Below are 19,199 nucleotides of genomic sequence, written 5' to 3' on the forward strand. Positions count from 1 at the left end.
TTCATTACTTTATTGACTACTTATTATTGTACTAGGTGCTTAAGGCATTGTACTAGCTGCTTAAGATTTACAATTTCATTAAGAATCTCATAACCTAGCCAAGAAGGAGAGGGAATTAAATAAAATAATTAAAAATTACTGCTTTAGCTCTGAGCCAGCATTGTGATGTACTTAATAGATTTTACATCATCCTGCCAATATCCACAGGAGGGGAGGTGGGAGGTGTATTATTCAGAGCCAAAAGGGAGGAAACTGAGGCTCAGGGAGTTCAAGTAATAGGCCAATGCTATACAGTGAGTAAGAAGGGTTTCTGGGAATTCAACTCAGGTCTGCGTTCCCCACAGCCTCTAAAGTATGCTGCTGAAGGAATTCCATCAGTAACTCACAAGCTAGAGAGAAATGAAGGAGAAATCAACTTCTCCACTGGGATTATGGAAGAGACACCATTTGAGAGCAGTCTAGATTGAAGAGTTTAGTAGAGGTTTATCAAACATTCTTCATCCCACAGCACAGTGTGTTTGAGAAGCCACAACTCAGTTTCATACATGGGCATGTGAACAGAAAGGCCTGCAGGATCTGGTGATAAAGATTCTTACCCGGTATGCTATAACATTTGTACTTCATCCTCCAGGCTGTGAAGAGTCACCAGTGAACAATGTAATCAGATGGTGTTTTAAAAATGTGTTATCATATGAATCAGTGTGGACAGGCAGCTGGACAGGGGCCGGTGTAGTGGCTAGGATTCCTTTTAAGAGGACATCAGGGTGTGATCAAGGTGTGAAACAAAGTGGGAGCAATTGATAGGGAGACTGGATGATAATACAAAAAAGATTAAAAATTAGAGTAATGGAACTGAATGGATGATTGGCCGAGTGGAGTGTGGAAAGGTAGAGGTGTGCTCTTAGTTTCTGACTTGGGCATCTCAGCATGATGTGAAGTCATTATTCTAAAGATGGAAGACAGAAGGGAAATGCTAATTTATCGCAGGCAGTAGCACATCTTGAGCCTCATTAAGAGGCTCTGACAACTGATAGATTACCTTCTTTGTAGTGTGTTCAGCATGAAGCTTAGGTTGGTATGCACTTTAGAAAGTATTTGTGATGCTTCATTATACATATGAGGTTGAGGTTAGGAAGAAATTTAAACATGGTTACTGAATTCTAGTTCATAAATCCATTCACTTACCTATAAGCAACTTGGACTGTAGGAAGCACCATAGCAACCTGGGAATAGAATGATGCTATAACGTATGCTGAGGGAGCCTAATCAGTCACCTTTCTGCCCACTTCCTCGTCTCTGTGTACCAAATATTGATGAATAGAAATAAAGATCCAATTGGATCAAAATGTTAGTATCATTAATGATAAAACTGGATTAAGAATGCAAGGGAAAATCCTATCTCTCTTCTTCTAAAGCCTTGGAACCAGCAGCATCTCAGATTGCCTTCTCCACTGCTGGGGGAAAAGCACGACTCTGACTTCAGCCAGCTTGTTGCCAGGCAACCCAGGGAGAGCTGCGGGAATCAGCCAGCAGGATGCCCTGCTTGGCTGTCTTCAGAACACAGTGTACATTGATTTAATATCAAGGACACACTTCACTCTCAGCCAAAACTGCATTCTCTAATCTATTTCTCATCACAAATTGTCTAGTCATAGCATTCAATATAGCCCAAAAGAAAAAACAGTAAAACGAACATTCACAAGTGTTAAAATATGCCAAATAATATAATGCCAACAAAAACTGCACACAAATATAAATTCTAAATATGAATTTTTCGTATTAAATTTTCAGAAAGTAAATACAAATATGAAATATCCTTTTGTCGCATATTAAAGTCCAAAGAATTACAAGTCCAACATTTCTCCCTCCACAATTTTATATTCATGTTACTCTAAGGCTGAGTGCCTTATTTGAGGCCACAGGTCCTTCTTCTGTGGCTAACCTCTAGGCTTTCTCTTGATGAAATAGGGTGGGGCTCCTTTTAGTACTTCCTAATTTGAATGCTCCAACTCAAAGGCTGTTTGTTAGTTTCCGCTTTCCCAAGTGGAAATATATGAATTTCACAATACCAACCTAGTATCTAAAATAGTAAAAAACAATAAAAAAATTCCTAGCCATGTAGTAACATTTCAAGCAAAATAATATTCCCAGGACCCAGTACGTGGTATAATTTCAACCAACGGCTACTGCAAAAATTATATGAGAGAACTAGTGGTCTGGAAGTTAGGAGTGTAACTTCTAGAGACAATATGAGAGAAAGGAGAAAAATCTTGATGTCATCCTGTCCGGATACTAGTCAGTCTGTGCAGGTTGCCTGGAACCCATAAACAGTGAGTCTGGATTTAGAATTCAACTGCCAGTAATATCTTATTGAGAGATTCATATGGTATTAGCCTGCCATATCCTGGGAAATAATTTACCTATAGATACTTCTTTCTCTCTTTGGTAAATAAATGTCAAGTATTCCTGTTTTTATGAAACATTTAGATATTTACAGTGGTGACATCATAGTCTCCAAGTTTTACTGAAGGCTCCCTTCTTCCTTTGATGTAAGTTTCTTAAAGGTAGGGCCCGTGTTCATTTTATTCACCTCTGTACTCGAAGATCCTAACTATGGTACAGGGTATGTCAACAAATAAGTGCTGAATAATAACATGCAATTCAGTATATGCTTAACCTATTAATTTCCAGTCCTTTTGAGCCTTGTGTTTCTGACACACCAATTATAAAGGAAGTACAGTTATTCTAACTCATAATCAGGGGACCCTACATTTATAACTCTGCAAGCCATGTTTATGGTTTTGTATTCTCTCCAGACAAAATCTCCTTCGTTCTACAGAGGTGATTTGCCCTATGCTCGGTTGTATCACACCCTTTTCAGTGCTCATCTCCTACAAATGTCCAAAAACTGTTTAGGGGTCTGCCATTTAACTTATTGCCCACTTAAGTGAGTTTTAGACAAGGTTATTTCGTATCATGTGCTGAAGGTGATAATTTACAGAAAACCTTGAAAGTAAGATTTTAATGAACAAGTAAATCACGTTTTAAAAATGTTCTGGGCCGGGCACGGTGGCTCACGCCTGTAATCCCAGCACTTTGGGAGACCGAGGCGGGCAGATCACGAGATCAGGAGATCGAGAGCATCCTGGCCAACATGGTGAAACCCCGTCTCTACTAAAAATACAAAAAACTTAGCCAGGCGTGGTGGCAGGCGCCTGCAGTCCCAGCTACTCGGAGAGGCTGAGGCAGGAGAATGGCGTGAACCCAGGAGGCGGAGCTTGCAGTGAGCCGAGATTGCGCCACTGCACTCCAGCCTGGGCGACAGAGCGAGACTCCGTCTCAAAACAAAACAAAACAACAAAAAAAAGTTTTCTATTCCCAGTGCACTTGACTTAGGCCTTTTGACTAGTATAGAGTGCAAGGCAATTATGTTTTGTAGAAACTGAAATTTTTAAACAGCTTTGGGTGATGTAAAGGTATAGATTGAAATAAAGTCCTGATTGAGATGGACGTTGGAATTCTTGATGTGATTTCCCAAGAACTCTGGGAAACGGATTCATTTTCTAATTCTGCAGCACCTAATTCAGAAATGTTTTCACAGCAAATGCTGTAGACTGCAGAGACTGAAAGCAGTGGTTTAGGACTTTGTGACGGCGTGAGTTTACTGTGCACTCTATTCTGTAATCATATCGTGTACTTGTATAATGCTGAGATTGACGAGGTATAACTGCTTCTGGCTGAGGTATTTGGCAACACGTACATACAGGAATGGTCAAGCCTTCTATTCTAATGTACAGTCTGAGGGGAGTGAATGATGTTTCCAGACACTCTAATGTAAACTTATTCATTCCTCCATTCTCATGAACAGCCCTGTGTTCAATGGTGAGATTTGGGTCCAGGGAACTTGCATCTCCTGTCTTGAAAAATGTTGGTGATCTCTCTATAATACCGTGTCTCTTCTTAAAACAAATAAATCCTGTTATTTGCTTGACTGTCGTTATTGCCTAGTATTTAATATTTAATATTTACAACTGGCGGGTACCAAGCAAGTGAAAGAGGAATTTTTTTTTTATCTGTTGGCTGATTTACAACGGCTTCCTAACCCCCCTCCCTCCCAGGCTTCCCATAGGCCATTTCTTCCTCTGTCTATGCTTCCATTTTTCCAACGATGTAAGTGATTCTACAGTTATGAGACAGCCATATGGAATCACAGAATTAGTATTTCAGAGTTGGAAGGTAACTTGAAAGTCATCTAGTTTAGTGGAAGGATGTCCCTTTAATATTTTTTACATCTCCTCTCTTAAAAAGGGATATTCCTCCTCCGATGAGAGATAATATCCTAGTATAATCATCTTCTCCCATGATTCCAGCTGACAGAGCAAAAAGATTGGTATCACGTGGTTTATTCAATTAGTTACAGTGTCATTTTGATATAAATAGAGGGAGAGATAAAGATCTTCTTTATAGTAGAAAACCAATGACCAAATGTGGTAAGAATAATTGATTTGGAAAGTTATTATTTGGCAATTATAATAATAATTCAGACAAGAATCATCTATGGACGCTAAAACCAGCAGATAAAATTGAGAAGTAATAGGATACGTACATAATTGCAAAATTTCCATCCCTCCAAAAAATCATTATTAATTAGGAAGGTAAAATAATAGCTTTATGGTTGAGTATTCTGACAGACACTACCTTAACCAAATGATAAAAATTAACATCACTAGTAATGGAACAAATTCACAGCAAGTAGCTCCTGATATAATATACTAGAAAGAACACAGCATCATTTCGGAGTTGGTTCTGTCAAAAACATACTACCTGAATCTAATCAGGAGAAAACATTAGACAAACTCAAACTGATGTATGTTGTACAAAGTACCCATCTTAAAATATTCAAAAACAGTAATGTCCTGGAATACAAAGGACTCAGGAACTATTCCAGATTAAAAAAAAAAAAGATAAATAACATTATGCAATATATAATCCTGGACATTTTGTGCTTTAAAAACATTATTAGAATAATTGGGGAAAGCTAAAGAATACCTGTAGATTAGATGATAGTATTGTATTCATATTCATTTCCTGGTTTTGATAACTATATTATAGTTATATAAGGGGACACCCTTTGTTTTAAGAAATAAACTATAAGTAAGATATGGGGAAAAGGATCACATGATTGCAACTCACACACACACACACACACACACACACATAATATTGGGGGAAGGGGTAGAGAGAGAATGAGAGAGAGAAGGAATAAAACAAATACAATATGCTGATAACATTGGGAATCTGAGTAACAAATATACATGGACTTTATATTACCTTTTCAACTTTTCTGTAAGTCTGAAATTGTTTAAATCTTTAAAAGTCAATTTGATGAAACGTGTAGGAATGCTTTAACAGAAAAACTAGAAATTATTTCTTTTGTGTTAAATTTTTTATTTTTAAAAACTTTCAGTGTTTTATATTAGAATAAATAAATATTCTGACTCAACAGATATATTCTTACAATAAAATATTTATTTTTATTTAGTATATTTATTGCTGTTATGACTTGTGCAAAGATTAACTAAACTTATGTTGCATCAAGGTTATCCATAAATTTCTCACTTGGCATTATAAGTTTGTGAAGTAAAATGAGAACTGAACTGAAAATCAGAAGATCTGGATTCTACTTTTGGTTCTTCCATTAACTAAAGAAATTTCTGAATCCAGGTGCTTCGCCTGTAAACCTGAGCCTTGGATGAAAAGTGAAGAAACTGGGAGAGAAGAGCTGGAATGACATTTCAATGCACATTAGAGGAAACTGTCAGGGAAAAATTCAAAGAGATTTTCTAAGCCATTGTAACTTTACAAGTGATTATTATTTTTTAGTATTGCCATCTGTTTCTTTGTAGTGACAAGTGGCAACATGCTTAAAACAGAAGTGTGTATGTGTGCATGTGTGCATGTTAAAAGACAGAAGAGTGGAGGTTGTGAAACATATGGCTGTTTCAGCACTTGCCTGCCAAAAAGAGAAGACCAGGAAAGAAAACATGGATATTAAAGACAGGAGTGACTGTTATGTGTCTTGGTTAACAGAACATCGAAAATTACAACAACTTTGCTGTAATGGATAGTTATTACCTGTTTTGATGTCTATATTAGAGAGATAAAGGGAAATAAAGCCATTATTTGCATTTTATTTTTTAACATTTGACATGTTTAATATTACAATCCAACTATTACTTATCTGGAAGGAACTTCAGTGTTACAAAGACTTCTTGAAATTGAATAAATAAGTCTATTTTATTTCTAGATAGAGTAACTATCTAGATTATAAATAAAATAAGTCTATTTTATTTCTAGATAGAGTAACTATCTAGATTATAAATAAAATAAGTCTATTTTATTTCTAGATAGAGTAACTGACTACCTGATTGCTTGTGAGGTACACTTATGGTTATCTCATCGTAGAGGCTCTTACATAGCACATCACAAATCACCGGTCACCAATGTGCCTTCACTGGGGCTCATTTAATATCTTTTAATAGCTCACTGCAGGCTCAGTGTGGTGACTTATAGTTTCCACTTGGAGAACTGATGTTCAATCACCTGTGTTGATAGGAGTTGAAGGTAAGAGGAGGAAGGTAATAATCATTCCATTATGAAGTACTATTTTAGCTCTAAATACAGCTTTCTTTCTATTTACTTTTCTTTTTCTTTCTTTCCTTCCTTCCTTTCTTTCTTTTTTCTCCCTTTCTTTCTCTTTCTTTTCTTTCCTTTTTCTTTCCCTCCCTCCTTTCTTTTTCTTTCCCTTTCTTTCTTCCTTCCTTCCTTTCTTTCTCTTTCTCTTTCTCTTTCTTTCTTTCTTTCTTTCTCTCTCTCTTTCTTTCTTTCTTTCTCTCTCTCTTTCTTTCTTTCTTTCTTTCTCCCTCTCTCTCCCTCTCCTTCTCTCTCCCTCTCTTCCTTCCTTCCTTCCTCCTTCCATCTTTCTTTTTGTCTATCCTTTGCTTCTTTACAAAAAGGACTTCACGTAGCTTAAAAGAAAAGGCAGACAACTTGGAAGTAAAATATAAAAAGAAACAGAAAACAAAATCAGGAAAAGAGAAACAAGAATACCTTCATTATAAAATGTAACATTATTTCCATAAGCAAAATTTACCTACTTTTTCCCCAGCATTATGGAACACAGAGATTAGAATAAAAATAAGTTATACAGATTGTATTATGAGAAAAAAAGAAATGTACTCTTTCTCAGGTGGACAAATTTATTATTGCTACCTGAATTTCAATGAAAATTCTAACATGGGCTTTCTATGACAGACACAGAAATACATCTACATTCCTTTTTAAATTTAATTTAATTTTTTTTTGAGAAAACAGTACACATGACCTTCCAGGGATTTAATAATACAAGGAAAATATATATATTCCAAAGGAATCCGTATGCTAGAAAAATCTTGAAATCACACAAGACTGAATACTAGAAGGATTACCTTAAACAGTACTTAAGTTACTTTGAGCTTTAATATTTATTGGCAGAAAATTAAATATTATAATCTGCAGTAAAGTAGGATTTTCTGATTTCTCTTCTTTCATTCTCTCCTTCATATATATATATATATATATATATATATGCACTTTTAACAGGGACTATGATAGGAGAAAGCAAATGTGTTCTCTTAACTCTTTCAAAGGTTTAAAGAACAAAGAAATGTTTGGAGTGAAGGTGTGTGTCAGTGGTGTTAACAGAATCCTTACTACAAAAGAATTGAGCCCATGGAGGTTGCAGTGAGCTATTATTGCGCCACTGCAGTCCAGACTGGGTTACAGAGCAAGACCCTGTCAAAAAAGAAAAAGAAAGAAAGAAAGGAAAGAAAGAGAGAGAGGGAGAGAGAAAGAAAGAAAGAAAGAAAAGAAAGAAAGAAAGAAAGAAAGGTGCAATGTCTGCTAAATTACTCTATTAATTACATTTAATTATAGGCCGGGCTTAGTGGCTCATGCCTGTAATCCCAGCACTTTGGAAGGCCGAGGCGGGCACATCACTTGAGGCCAAGAGTTTGAGACCAGCTTGGCCAACATGGTGAAACCCCGGCCCTACTAAAAATACAAAAATTAGCCAGGTGTGGTCCCAGCTACTCGAGAGGCTGAGGCAGGAGAATCGCTTGAGCCCAGGAGGCAGAGGTTGCCATGAGCCAAGATCACACAACTGCACTCCAGCCTGGAGTGCAGCAATTACACATTATTCCTTATTACTATCTTTAAGCCCTCCAAAAGTCAAAAAAAAATTTAATTCTAAAGTATAGGGAAATATACCAACAGACAGATATTTTAAAAGAGCAAGATTAAGTAGTAGATTGATTCAGAGTACATTTCATTTCAACATGCCTTGGCAGCAGCAGATGGGAAATTTTCTTAGGGTGTGGAGAATCAAACTTTAAAATGAAATCAAAATCTTAAATCCAGCAAAGCTTTAAATGTTCTCATTTATTTCCCAGAGCAAAGCTTTTCTTGGGAAATACATTCCTCAGGGCTGATTTTACATCCTTATTCCTAAGGCTATAGATTAGTGGATTCAACATTGGGGTTACCAGATTATTCAATATCTGAATTATGGCACCAAGCAAGGCACTGGGATAGGGTTGTAGATAGATAATGATGACTGGCACATAAGCACAAAGGATTGCAGTGAGGTGAGCGCTGCAGGTGGAGAAGGCTCGCTGCCTGCCCTCTGCTGAGCGGATTTTTGATATGGAAATCCCAATGCAAGTATAGGAAACAAGGAAGAGAAAAAAGCAAATGAGAGACAAAAGACCAACATTTGTAAAACCTACCCTCTGGGCTAAGGATGTGTCCTTACAGGCTAGGGGTAACACTGAAGGAATATCACAGAAGTAATAGCCCACCTTGTTAGAGCCACAGTAAGGTAACTGGAAGGTGAGGGACGTTAGGATCATGGCATGGACACAGCCACCCATCCAGGCCCCTGTGGCCAACATAAAGCACACCCTGTGGTTCGTGATGACCGTGTATCTCAAAGGAAAACATATGGCAACAGAGCAGTCACAGGCCATCACTGTGTAGAGGAGACACTCAGTACAGCCTAGGAAATGGTAGAAGAAAAGCTGGGACACGCAGCCTGCATATGAGATAGCATGGCTGTTCCCTGAAAGGTAGAACAGCATCTTGGGGGCAGTTGTCGAAGAGAAACCCAGGTCAAAGATGGAGAGGTTTCCCAAGAAAAATACATAGGAGTGTGAAGTCGAGTGGAAGAGATGATAGCTGTAAGAATAAGCACGTTTCCCAAGAGGGTGCATAAATAAAATGAGGAGAACAGGAATAAAAGGGCTGTCTCTAGGCTCTCTGTCTCAGGGATTCCCAGAAGGATGAATTCAGTCACCATTATGTGATTTCTCATTCTTGGGGAGGAATCAACTCTTGGGTGTCTGTGAAAAGAAATATGTAGTTAAATTTAATATGCATGTAAATTACCTGTGTTTAGATCGATGAAATGGAAAAGAAGCAACAGATCTAGATAGTTACAGAGGAATGCTTCCTGGTAGAATCATCTTGATCTGCCTGCTTTGCTCTGTACTGGATATCATTCTGCAGTGGTTTCTTTTCTTGTTTATAACTTTTTATTTTTACAGATTTAAGAGGCACAAGTGGATTTTTGTTACATGGATATATTGCCAAGTACTGAAGCCTGGGTTTATAGCATATTCATCACCCAAATGGTGTACATTGCACCCAATAGGTAATTTTTCTTCCCTCACCACCCCTTCCCACCCAAATCGACTTTTAGAGTTATTCCACTCTGTACGTCCACGTGTGCCCGTTGTTTAGCTCCCACTTATAAGTTAGAAGACTGCAGTGCAGTTTCTAATTGCAGATGCCTCTCATTTAATAATTTTACCAAGAAGCCTTGCACAACTAGTCTTGTAGCTGCCATTCTTCATATTTACCATTAAATAGCATAAATTATATATGATCTAAAAGGACAAATGTAAATACTTAATGTCTTCATAACAAACAAGGTCTCATCCAAATTTCTTACGTTCATCTAAGAAAATTTTATTACAGTAATTCTCCAAAAGTTACTTAATAATTCTGTAAGACATATACAAAATATAAAGTATCTTTCCCTCATTGTCTCCCTGGCCATGAGGGTCAACAGTGAGAAATTATTCAAAAGAAGGATCTCAGATAGCTCTTAATGAACAGAAAATTGCAATAATAAGTTCCTTATCCTCTGCAGTCACGTGAATTCAGTGCACGTGAGTAACTGGTAGACTTCATTTCTGTCTCCAAAGTCTGTAATTGTCTAACCAGACCCAAGTTAAGCCACATCCTAATTTTGTAGCAGCAGAAGGTACAGGGGTAGCAGTAGTAAAGACTCCTTTCCAAGTTTCATACTTTAAAAAAATCTAATATATTTTTCTACTTGTTTTAATTTTTTTTGGCGGTGAGATCTATAAATTATAGATCAACCCATATATTCTATTACCTAAGATGATTCCCTTTCTCTCTCTTTCTTTCTCTCTCTCTCTCGTTTTTCCTGGAGATTGTGAAGGGAGGATGACAGTGAAAGCCAAGATAAAAAGTGAAGGGCAAAATGTGTGCACTTACGTGGCAAACAGGGAACATAATTGGCTGCTGCTTATTGTCTTCCTTTCCTTCCCCAGCAGAAGGTAGGTTTGTGCCTAAATCCCCATCAGCCTAGAGTCTACAAGTAGGTGACTTGAATTCTTTTTTTTTTTCAATCACTTTCAAATAGAATGTCACAAATCTAAATATGCATCAGCTGCCTTACAGTAATTTCCTGTCTAACTCAAGGAACTGCAATCATTCCTCAATACAGGACATTTTAAATAACCTTGGTCTTCCCTGGGGTATTAATCCCTCAACTCAAGGAACTTTTTAAGCAAGGGAGCAATTAACTACTTGGTATAATTACACCTTAGAAATGAATGAGAGAAGAGAAGAGAGAGAGAGGGAGAGAGCAAGAAAGAGAGAGAGAGCCTGATTATTATCATTTCCTTTGTAAAATATACTTCTGTGGAAGAATATTTTTAAACATTCCTTTGACACATATATCCACGTATTTATTGTGTATTTTTATATTTACTGCTTTTCATGTGTGTATACTATTTTTTTATAAATAAATTCTACCTTATTTTCCTATATAGTATTGACAGAATTGACTATTGCAAGCAACAGTAACTGGGGCAGCTTATAGAACTAAAGAAACTAGGGGAAAACTAGGCCCAGGAAGGGTGGGAAGTAGGCAGCTGGAGGAACCTTAGCTGTTAGAATTCATGGAGCAGCCTCAGGGCGCTGCCATCAGCTGGTTCTACCTCAGCTGCCTTTGCTTCTGTGTGCCTCACCCCAAGGTTCGAATCTGACTTCCTTGGCTGAGTCACATGCCTATCTCTGTGAGCAGGGTACAGGCTACGGTGGGATGGAGATGGGCAGTTCTCCAGCGGGGAGTAAAAGGGGCTACCGCCAGAAGAAAGACGGAATAAATATGCTGGGGGTTCAAACATAATGATAAGCTATCACTTGAAGTATCTGTCCTTATACTACCTGACATCTATTAAAGCTTCTGAGTTAAATACTTTCAATACTCAATACATATTAGGGGTTGAGGTGGAATACAAACTTCCTCATTGAATACATTCTTTCATTTGTTTATTTATATATACATTTACCTTAACAAATGTCGAGTGCCAATCACCTGTCAACATTGATTATTTGCCAGGAGAGAGAAAGGTTGGGGGTGGGTAAGGTGGGTTAGACATTGTCTGTTTGCTCAAAAAACATATAATCTATCTGGAAGAAAAGTCTATTTTACAGTTTTACTTAAACCTCAAAACTCTGGTGAAATCCTCTACAGATGAGGAAAGTAAAGATCAAAGAAGTTATCACTTTCTTAACTTGGAGGGAGTTTAGATTTGGTGTCTTCTTTAGGATTTTGGCCATAAAGTTTCAGTGTTTAAGGAATGTTTAGGTAGTTGCACTATTCCAAATACATCTGGAATTTTTATATGAAAAGAAAACTGTTTTGCTGCACATCTAGCAAATGATAAAAGAGTAGAAAATTCAATGATTCTGCCATTCTATTTATCTTTGATTATTTTTAATGTTTTGAAACATGACTAACTAGAAAAAATATTTTGTACAAAAAAAAGAGGAAATAAACTTTTAACTAGCAATCTCATGAAATTTACTGGTCTGGTAAAAAATGTATTCAGGGAAGTCAAATGCCATGGACTATTTTAGATCTTCAAATAGAATGTTTTAGAATAAAAATGGCACCTGCTAAATTAATGGGATGGTCACAGCAAAAACACTCATGTTCTACGTTCCCGAAGGTCAAATGTTCTCAGTGACAATACCTGTTACAGAAGAAATAGTGATCAGATCACGGCAGGAAAGACTTCAGTACAGTAACTAAAATGTTTTCTGGTCAGTCGCGGTGGCTCATACTTGTAATCCGAGCACTTTGGGAGGCCAAGGAGGGTGGATTACCTGAGGTCAGGAGTTCAAGACCAGCCTGGCCAACGTGTCTCTACTAAAAATACAAAAAGTAGCTGAGTGTAATGGCGCGTGCCTGTAATCCCAGCTACATGGGAAGCTGGGGCAGGAGAATTGCTTGCACCTGGGAGGTGGAGGTTGCAGTGAGCAAAGATGGCACCATTGCACTCCAGCCTGGGCAACAAGAGAGAAAACTGTTTAAAAAAAAAAAAAAAAAAAAAACCCCACAAGTTTTCTTATTACTGCTTACAGTTCAATTATCGTAAGTAACAAAAGTATCATTGAAAGTTGTATTTTGTCTGCATTTTAAAGCAAAGGTTCAATGTTTTATCAATTTTCGTGTTAAAAGTAGATTCTATATGTGTCCTGAGTATGTTAAATATTTATATTTAATAAAATTTAGCTTTATTTTAATTGACAAATAAAACATGTATATACTTATGGTGTACAACATGATGGTTTGAAATATGTATACATTGTGGAATGGCTGAATCAAGCTAATTAACATGTATTACCTCACATACTTTTTTTGTGGTAAGAACACTTAAAATCTATTCCCTTAGCAACTTTTAAGTATACATTATTAACTATAATCACCATGTTGTACATTAGATATCTTGAACTTATTCCTTTGGTTTAACTGAAATTTTGTATCTTTCACCAACATCTGCCCCATTGCACCTGATAACTATTATATCTTTCTACTCTTCTGTTTCTATGAATTTCACTTTTTTAGTATCCACATATAAGTGAGATCATGTGGTATTTGTCTTTCTGTACCTGGCTTATTTCACTTCTCATAATATCCTTCAGTTTCATCTACACTGTCACAAATGACAGGATTTCCTTCTTCTTAAAGGCTGAATCGGTCAGGCACCGTGGCTCACACCTGTAATCCCAGCACTTTGGGAGGCCAAGGTGGGTGGATCACGAGGTCAGGAGATCGAGACCATCCTGGCCAACATGGTGAAACCCCGTCTCTACTAAAAATACAAAAATTAGCCGGGCATGTTGGCGTGTGCCTGTAGTTCCAGCTACTCGGGAGGCTAGGGGAGGAGAATTGCTTGAACCCGGAAGGCAGAGGTTGCAGTGAGCCGAGATTATGCCACTGCATACCAGCCTGGGCGACAGAGTGAGACTCTGTCTCAAAAAAAAAAAAAAAAAAAAGAAAGGCTGAATCATATTTCGTTATGTAGATATACCACAATTTCTGTATTTATTCATCCACTCATAGGCACTTAGCGATTGAAAGATTGGCTATTGTGAATAGTGCTGCAATGAACGTGAGTGAGCAGATATCACTTCAATATACTGATTGCAAAGAAATACAAAATTTTTAATTTTTGTTTCATTTAATTTTACACAGCAAAACCACGTAGTCAGGATTTCAATTTTCTTCAACAGATGAAAGTTACGTTAGGAAAGTTATCATGCAAAAAAAATTATCCAGTAGGAAATTTAATTTTAGAAAAAACTAATATTCATTCACAAAGCCTTGCAATGTATATAGCACTGTGCGCAATAGTAAAGGTCATATAGACAACTAAATGATAACATGGTGTACTTGACCTAGGCTCTCAATATGGGACAGAGAAAGGGTAAATATTACAGAGAACTAGTGGGGGACACCATCCTTCTTCCCTTCTCTCCTGGCTTCAGCTTTCCCCCTGTGACAGGTGGAATAAATCAGGTAGCTCTTGGGCCGCAGGTCCTGCTGTCTCCAATTCAGCCTAGAAAGAAGAGTCTCCACTTAGGCTTCTATTAAGCCACATTTTCCACTCAATTTCCGAGAGAACTTCATGATTGGGAATATTGAGATCTTGCTGACCTTTTCATTCTCCATTTGCTGGTGATTTCAATTTTCATTCTTTGTGAGTGACAGCCTAGAAGTTAAGTAGAAGTTTGAGACCTCAAATTCATGAATAGTCATTCCAGCAAGAAATAGGATCAATACTATAGAAGAAAAGTATTAAAACTGCTAGAAAACACTAGAGGTAGACAATAATAAATTTGTAGGGTTGCTGACCTGCTTGGTTTGTGATTTTTCTCTAAAAGAGCATAACAGGGTGGGTGTGTGAATGGAACAGGCAGGTGAGCTCACTGAAGACTGGGCAGGAAGACATGATTGAGGGAAGGATTTTAGTAATTTAGAACTAATTATAATAATGTTTAAGACATCTGAAGCAGATAAGAAGCTAAGCAAAGGCAAAGGCAAGAAAAGGCTACAAGAGGAGAAAAGTTTACGTGAACAAATTAGAGATTTTATTGAGGTCATTTTAGCCTTTATTAGGTCAAAAATTTATTAGAGCTACCATTATACACAAAAACAGCCATGTTCTGGTGAACAGGAACTAGCCATGGTCTCTGTCCTCAATGAACTTACAGTCTAGTAGAAAAAGTGAGGCACTGGTCAAATAATCCTACATATATAAATGATAATTATTTAAGGTGGTAAGGGCTAGGAAGAAGTGCTGCAGATTGAAAAGCTATCATGGTAGAGTATTTGTATCCTATTCATGTTCCTCTTTCATATCAGTAAATTAAATATGTATTCACATCATGATTTATATGGCTAGCCGATGTTCCTTGAAGGTAGAAGAGGACTTCCCTGAGAAAATGTTATCCCAGCTGAGATCTGAAAGCGAAAACCTTTCTAGGCGGGGGTAATAGCATGTGCAAAGCCTTCACTGGAAAGATGTAAAGTATATTTGAAGAACTTGAGGAGAGAGAGGAAAAAAATTGAGATAAAGCTTGAGAGGCAGAAAAGTGAATGATGACTAAAGGCCCTGCTCTTTAGAGATTGCGGTCTCTACATTAGGAGGCTTAAGAAAATGTAAGACAGTTTTAAGCAGCATTGAGTTTTGGAACATTGTGGAAGACAGAATGTGAAAGATAATTCTAGGTACAGTCAGGAGAGCGGTTGTGGGGAGCAAGAGCACCTTCAGGGAGACAAATAAGGAAGATCACTGGGCTATAGAATTTTGAGATATTTGGTCAGGAAAAAAAGAGGAAAGATAGTCACTAGGGCAAAGAAATGCTGTGGGGAATGTATGTGGATTAAGGCCCTGCTTTAGCCTCGTGTGACAATGTCAGAACAAAGCTTCATTTTCTGCTTACGTTTCTATACCTGAATGTGCAGTACGAACCATACTTTAATTATCAGGTAAAGCCCCACACAGGTATCTTCTGGGAATATCCAGAGGATTAGAACCAACAGAGGATACTAACAAGATAAGAATGAGCATAATCGCACCCCACTCTGTGGAATTAGAATATTTTATTACAAATGAGTTTTCTCTCAGATGAGCTTTCATGCATCTGAGAGATTGAATGGAAAAAAAAAAGTTGGGGTAAGTTTTTTTTTGAGGGGGGTGTGGAAGGCCAAATGTTTATTTCTGAAGTTTCATCAAATTTGCTGTATTGTGCATAGCTGCATGAAGATCTGAGATTCCCATTTACATCCACAAAGTAATTGTGTGGCTTAAAGAAAATTATCTAACATCCCTAAATCTCATTTCATCTTCTGTAAAATGATCTCACAGAACTCATATGTAAATTACATTAGATAATATATAAAAAGCAATTATGCAGTGCCTGGTGAGGAATAAGGACTCAATGAATGGTAGCTTATAATTATTACTCTAGGCAGATCTTCTGAAAAGCTACCTTAGACCACACTTCTCAAACTCTTTCTCTGCCCACACCAAATGGAGGTATAAAAAATAAAGAAACAGTGATTTGAGAGGGTTCAACTACAGTAGACGTAGTTACAGGAAAAAGGAGATAACTCACAAGCCACAGAATGTGCAAAAACTGCATAAGCAACCTTTAAAAAAAAATGCAGGCCAGGTGTGGTGGCTCACGTCTGTAAGCCCAGTACTTTGAAAGGCCAATATGAGAGGATCCCTTTAGCCCAGGAGTTTGAGACCAGCATGGGGGCGACATGATGAGATCTCATTTCTAAAAGAAATTTCAAAAATTAGCTGGGTGTGGGGTGCACACCTATGGTCCCAGATACTCTGGAGGCTGAGGTGGGAGGATCTCTTCACTGGGGAAGTCCAGGCTATAGTGAACCATGATTGCACCACTGCACTCCAGCCTGGGTAACAGAGCAAGATTCTGTCTCAGAAAAAGAAAATTGTGGTAAAATACACAAAGGATAAAATTTAACATCTTAACCATTTTGAAATGTATAGTACAGTAGTGTTAAGTATATTTACATTGTTGCTGGACTATTTATCTCCTATACTTTTTCATCTTCCAAACTGAAACTCTATAACCATTAAACAACTTCTCCATTTCCTTCCAACATCTGTGGCTCCCGGGAACCAACATTCTAGTTTCTTTTTCCATGAATGTGACTACCCTAGATACCTCATATTACTGGATTTAAACAGTCTTTTTGTGACTGGCTTATTTCACTTAGCATAATGTCCTTGAGGCTTATCCATGTTGTGGCACATGTCAGAACTTCCTTTGTTTTTAAGTCTGGATAATATTTTGTTTTGTGTATATACCACATTTAGTGCATCCATTCATTGAATGAATACTGGGTTGCTTTCAATTCTTGCCTATTGTGATTAATGCTGCTAGGAACGTGGGTGTACAAATGTGTCTTCAAGACCCTGCTTTTATTTCTTTTGTGTATATACCAAGAGCTGGAATTGCTGGATCATATGGTAATTCTATTTTTACTCTTTTAAGAAGATACAATACTGTTTTCCATACCATCTGTACCATTTTACATTCTCGTCATTAGTGTACAAGGGGTCCAGTTTATCACATCATAGCCAAAGCTTATTATTATTGTAATTTTTAAAGTAGTAGCCATCCTTATTGAAGTGATATGTCATTGTGGTTTTAACTTGAATTTCCTTAATGCTCAATGGTATTGAACATCTTTCCATATACTTATTTGCCATTCGTGTCTCTTCTTTGGATAAATGTCTGTTTAAGTCCCTTACCCATTTTTTCAATCAGTTTATTTGGTTTTGTTGCTGTTGTTGTTAATGAGGTAAGATTTTAAAAAGTGATTGTGTGTGTCTGTGTGTGTTTATGTATGTGTGCACATGTGTTTTAAATAAAAGCTCATGTTGTGTGCTTTTAGATACAGGAAAGATTTAAATGGTTAAAGTTTCTGTTTTCAGTGCCAGTCATTGCAAGACTAATTTAGAAACAGCCAAAAAGTTGGTCATTCAGATTTTGTTTTTTATATATCATCAGTTTTACCTAAACATGAATATATATTTAAATTCAGACATAATATTATTCTGTATCTTAATTATTTCACACATGTTCCTCTGTATCGATAAATATACAATTGCATCACAATTTGAATGGGTAAAGAGGTATCCATTCATTCATTCAGCAAACCTACACTGGAAGCTTACTATGTCACTGGGCTATGTCCTATGGATACAATGGTGAGCAAGACACACATAATCCCTACTTTTATGAAACTTTCCATTGTCTAGAAAAGAAATCTATTATAGAAGTATCAGTGTGTTGAACACCTGTCCCTAAACACTATTCAGGCTTTACCAGATATCATGACATGTAGATTCTTCTACAAATATCCTACATTAGTAGAACAGCAAACTAACACTAGGGTTATTCGAATCCAGCATATCATCTCTGATAGGCATCTCCAAAGTGTGGGAATAGGATGCTATGACATCTTGGATTTCTGCCAATCAAGTTAGGAGGAGCTGTAGAATCCTCCTATTGCACGAAGGAGCTTCATTTCATCCTTTTTGCTTAATGCTATTTGCAAAGTAAGCATTTTTATTAGAGATTTTTGCTTGTTTTTGTTTACTGGTTTCAAATACGAAGGGAACTTTGGGGACTATAAATGGAATAGAAAAACTACAAATAACTAAAATGTCATGGAAACTAGGAGCTGGTGTGTCTGTAGGATCCCCAATTAATAGTACTGTTTCTTTCACTTTAGATTCTGAGAAAATCGAGAAACAGTTACCAACTCCAGTCTTGTTGGAAGTTAAGTTACAAAAAGTACCTTGCTGGGAGAATAAAATGAGCATGCTAATTAAGCCCCATAATTAGACAATCTTCTCTTCAACAACACTGAATGGAAAGACTTTCCCCCTGCGTTTACACTAAAGAGTATTTTGACATATTGGCAGCATGATGCAGTAGGAAAACCATGACTCAGTAGGACTTAAGAGGGCTTGGGTCTAGGGCTGGCTTTAGCATAACTGAATGTAGTACACAAGAAAGACACTTATTGCTGTATCTCAGTGCCACCATCTACAGGTGGGAATATTGTGTAGTAGAATAGAGCAAGTGGAGATAACAATAAAGTCAATAGAGTTGTCCTTCAGTATCCTCAGAGGATTGGTTTTAGGACCCCCATAAACACCACAATCCAAGTATACTCATGTCCGTTATTTAAAATGGTGTAGTGTTTGCATATAACCCATGCACATCCTCCTGTATACTTTAAATCATCTCTAGATTACTTATAATACTTAATACAATGCCTACCACCATTTCATGCACATGAATTCAATGTAGTACTCAAGTGAGGCAAATTCAAGTTTTGCTTTTCGGAACTTTGTAAAATTTATTTTCTGAACATTTTTGATCCACAGTGGTTGAATTCACAAAGGCAGAACCCATGAATATTGAGGGATGACTGTATATAGACATAA

At 37.1% G+C, this 19,199-nt stretch overlaps 2 protein-coding genes across 3 annotated transcripts in view; one reads left to right on the top strand and one right to left on the bottom strand.

Annotated features, from left to right (window-relative positions):
* VWA5A (von Willebrand factor A domain containing 5A) overlaps positions 1-19,199 on the top strand; it is a 78,703-nt gene that overhangs the window by 16,757 nt on the left and 42,747 nt on the right. The gene's annotated exons all lie outside the window — the stretch shown is intronic.
* LOC129478586 (putative olfactory receptor 10D4) lies at positions 1,410-9,409 on the bottom strand. The gene is given in 6 exon segments (XM_055270100.1): positions 1,410-1,551; positions 2,526-2,611; positions 3,765-4,004; positions 4,825-4,830; positions 8,514-9,235; positions 9,238-9,409. Coding segments are annotated over 6 exon segments (1,368 nt in total).

Source organism: Symphalangus syndactylus, chromosome 3 (assembly GCF_028878055.3).
Source record: "Symphalangus syndactylus isolate Jambi chromosome 3, NHGRI_mSymSyn1-v2.1_pri, whole genome shotgun sequence".
In the NCBI taxonomy this organism is placed as follows: domain Eukaryota; kingdom Metazoa; phylum Chordata; class Mammalia; order Primates; family Hylobatidae; genus Symphalangus; species Symphalangus syndactylus.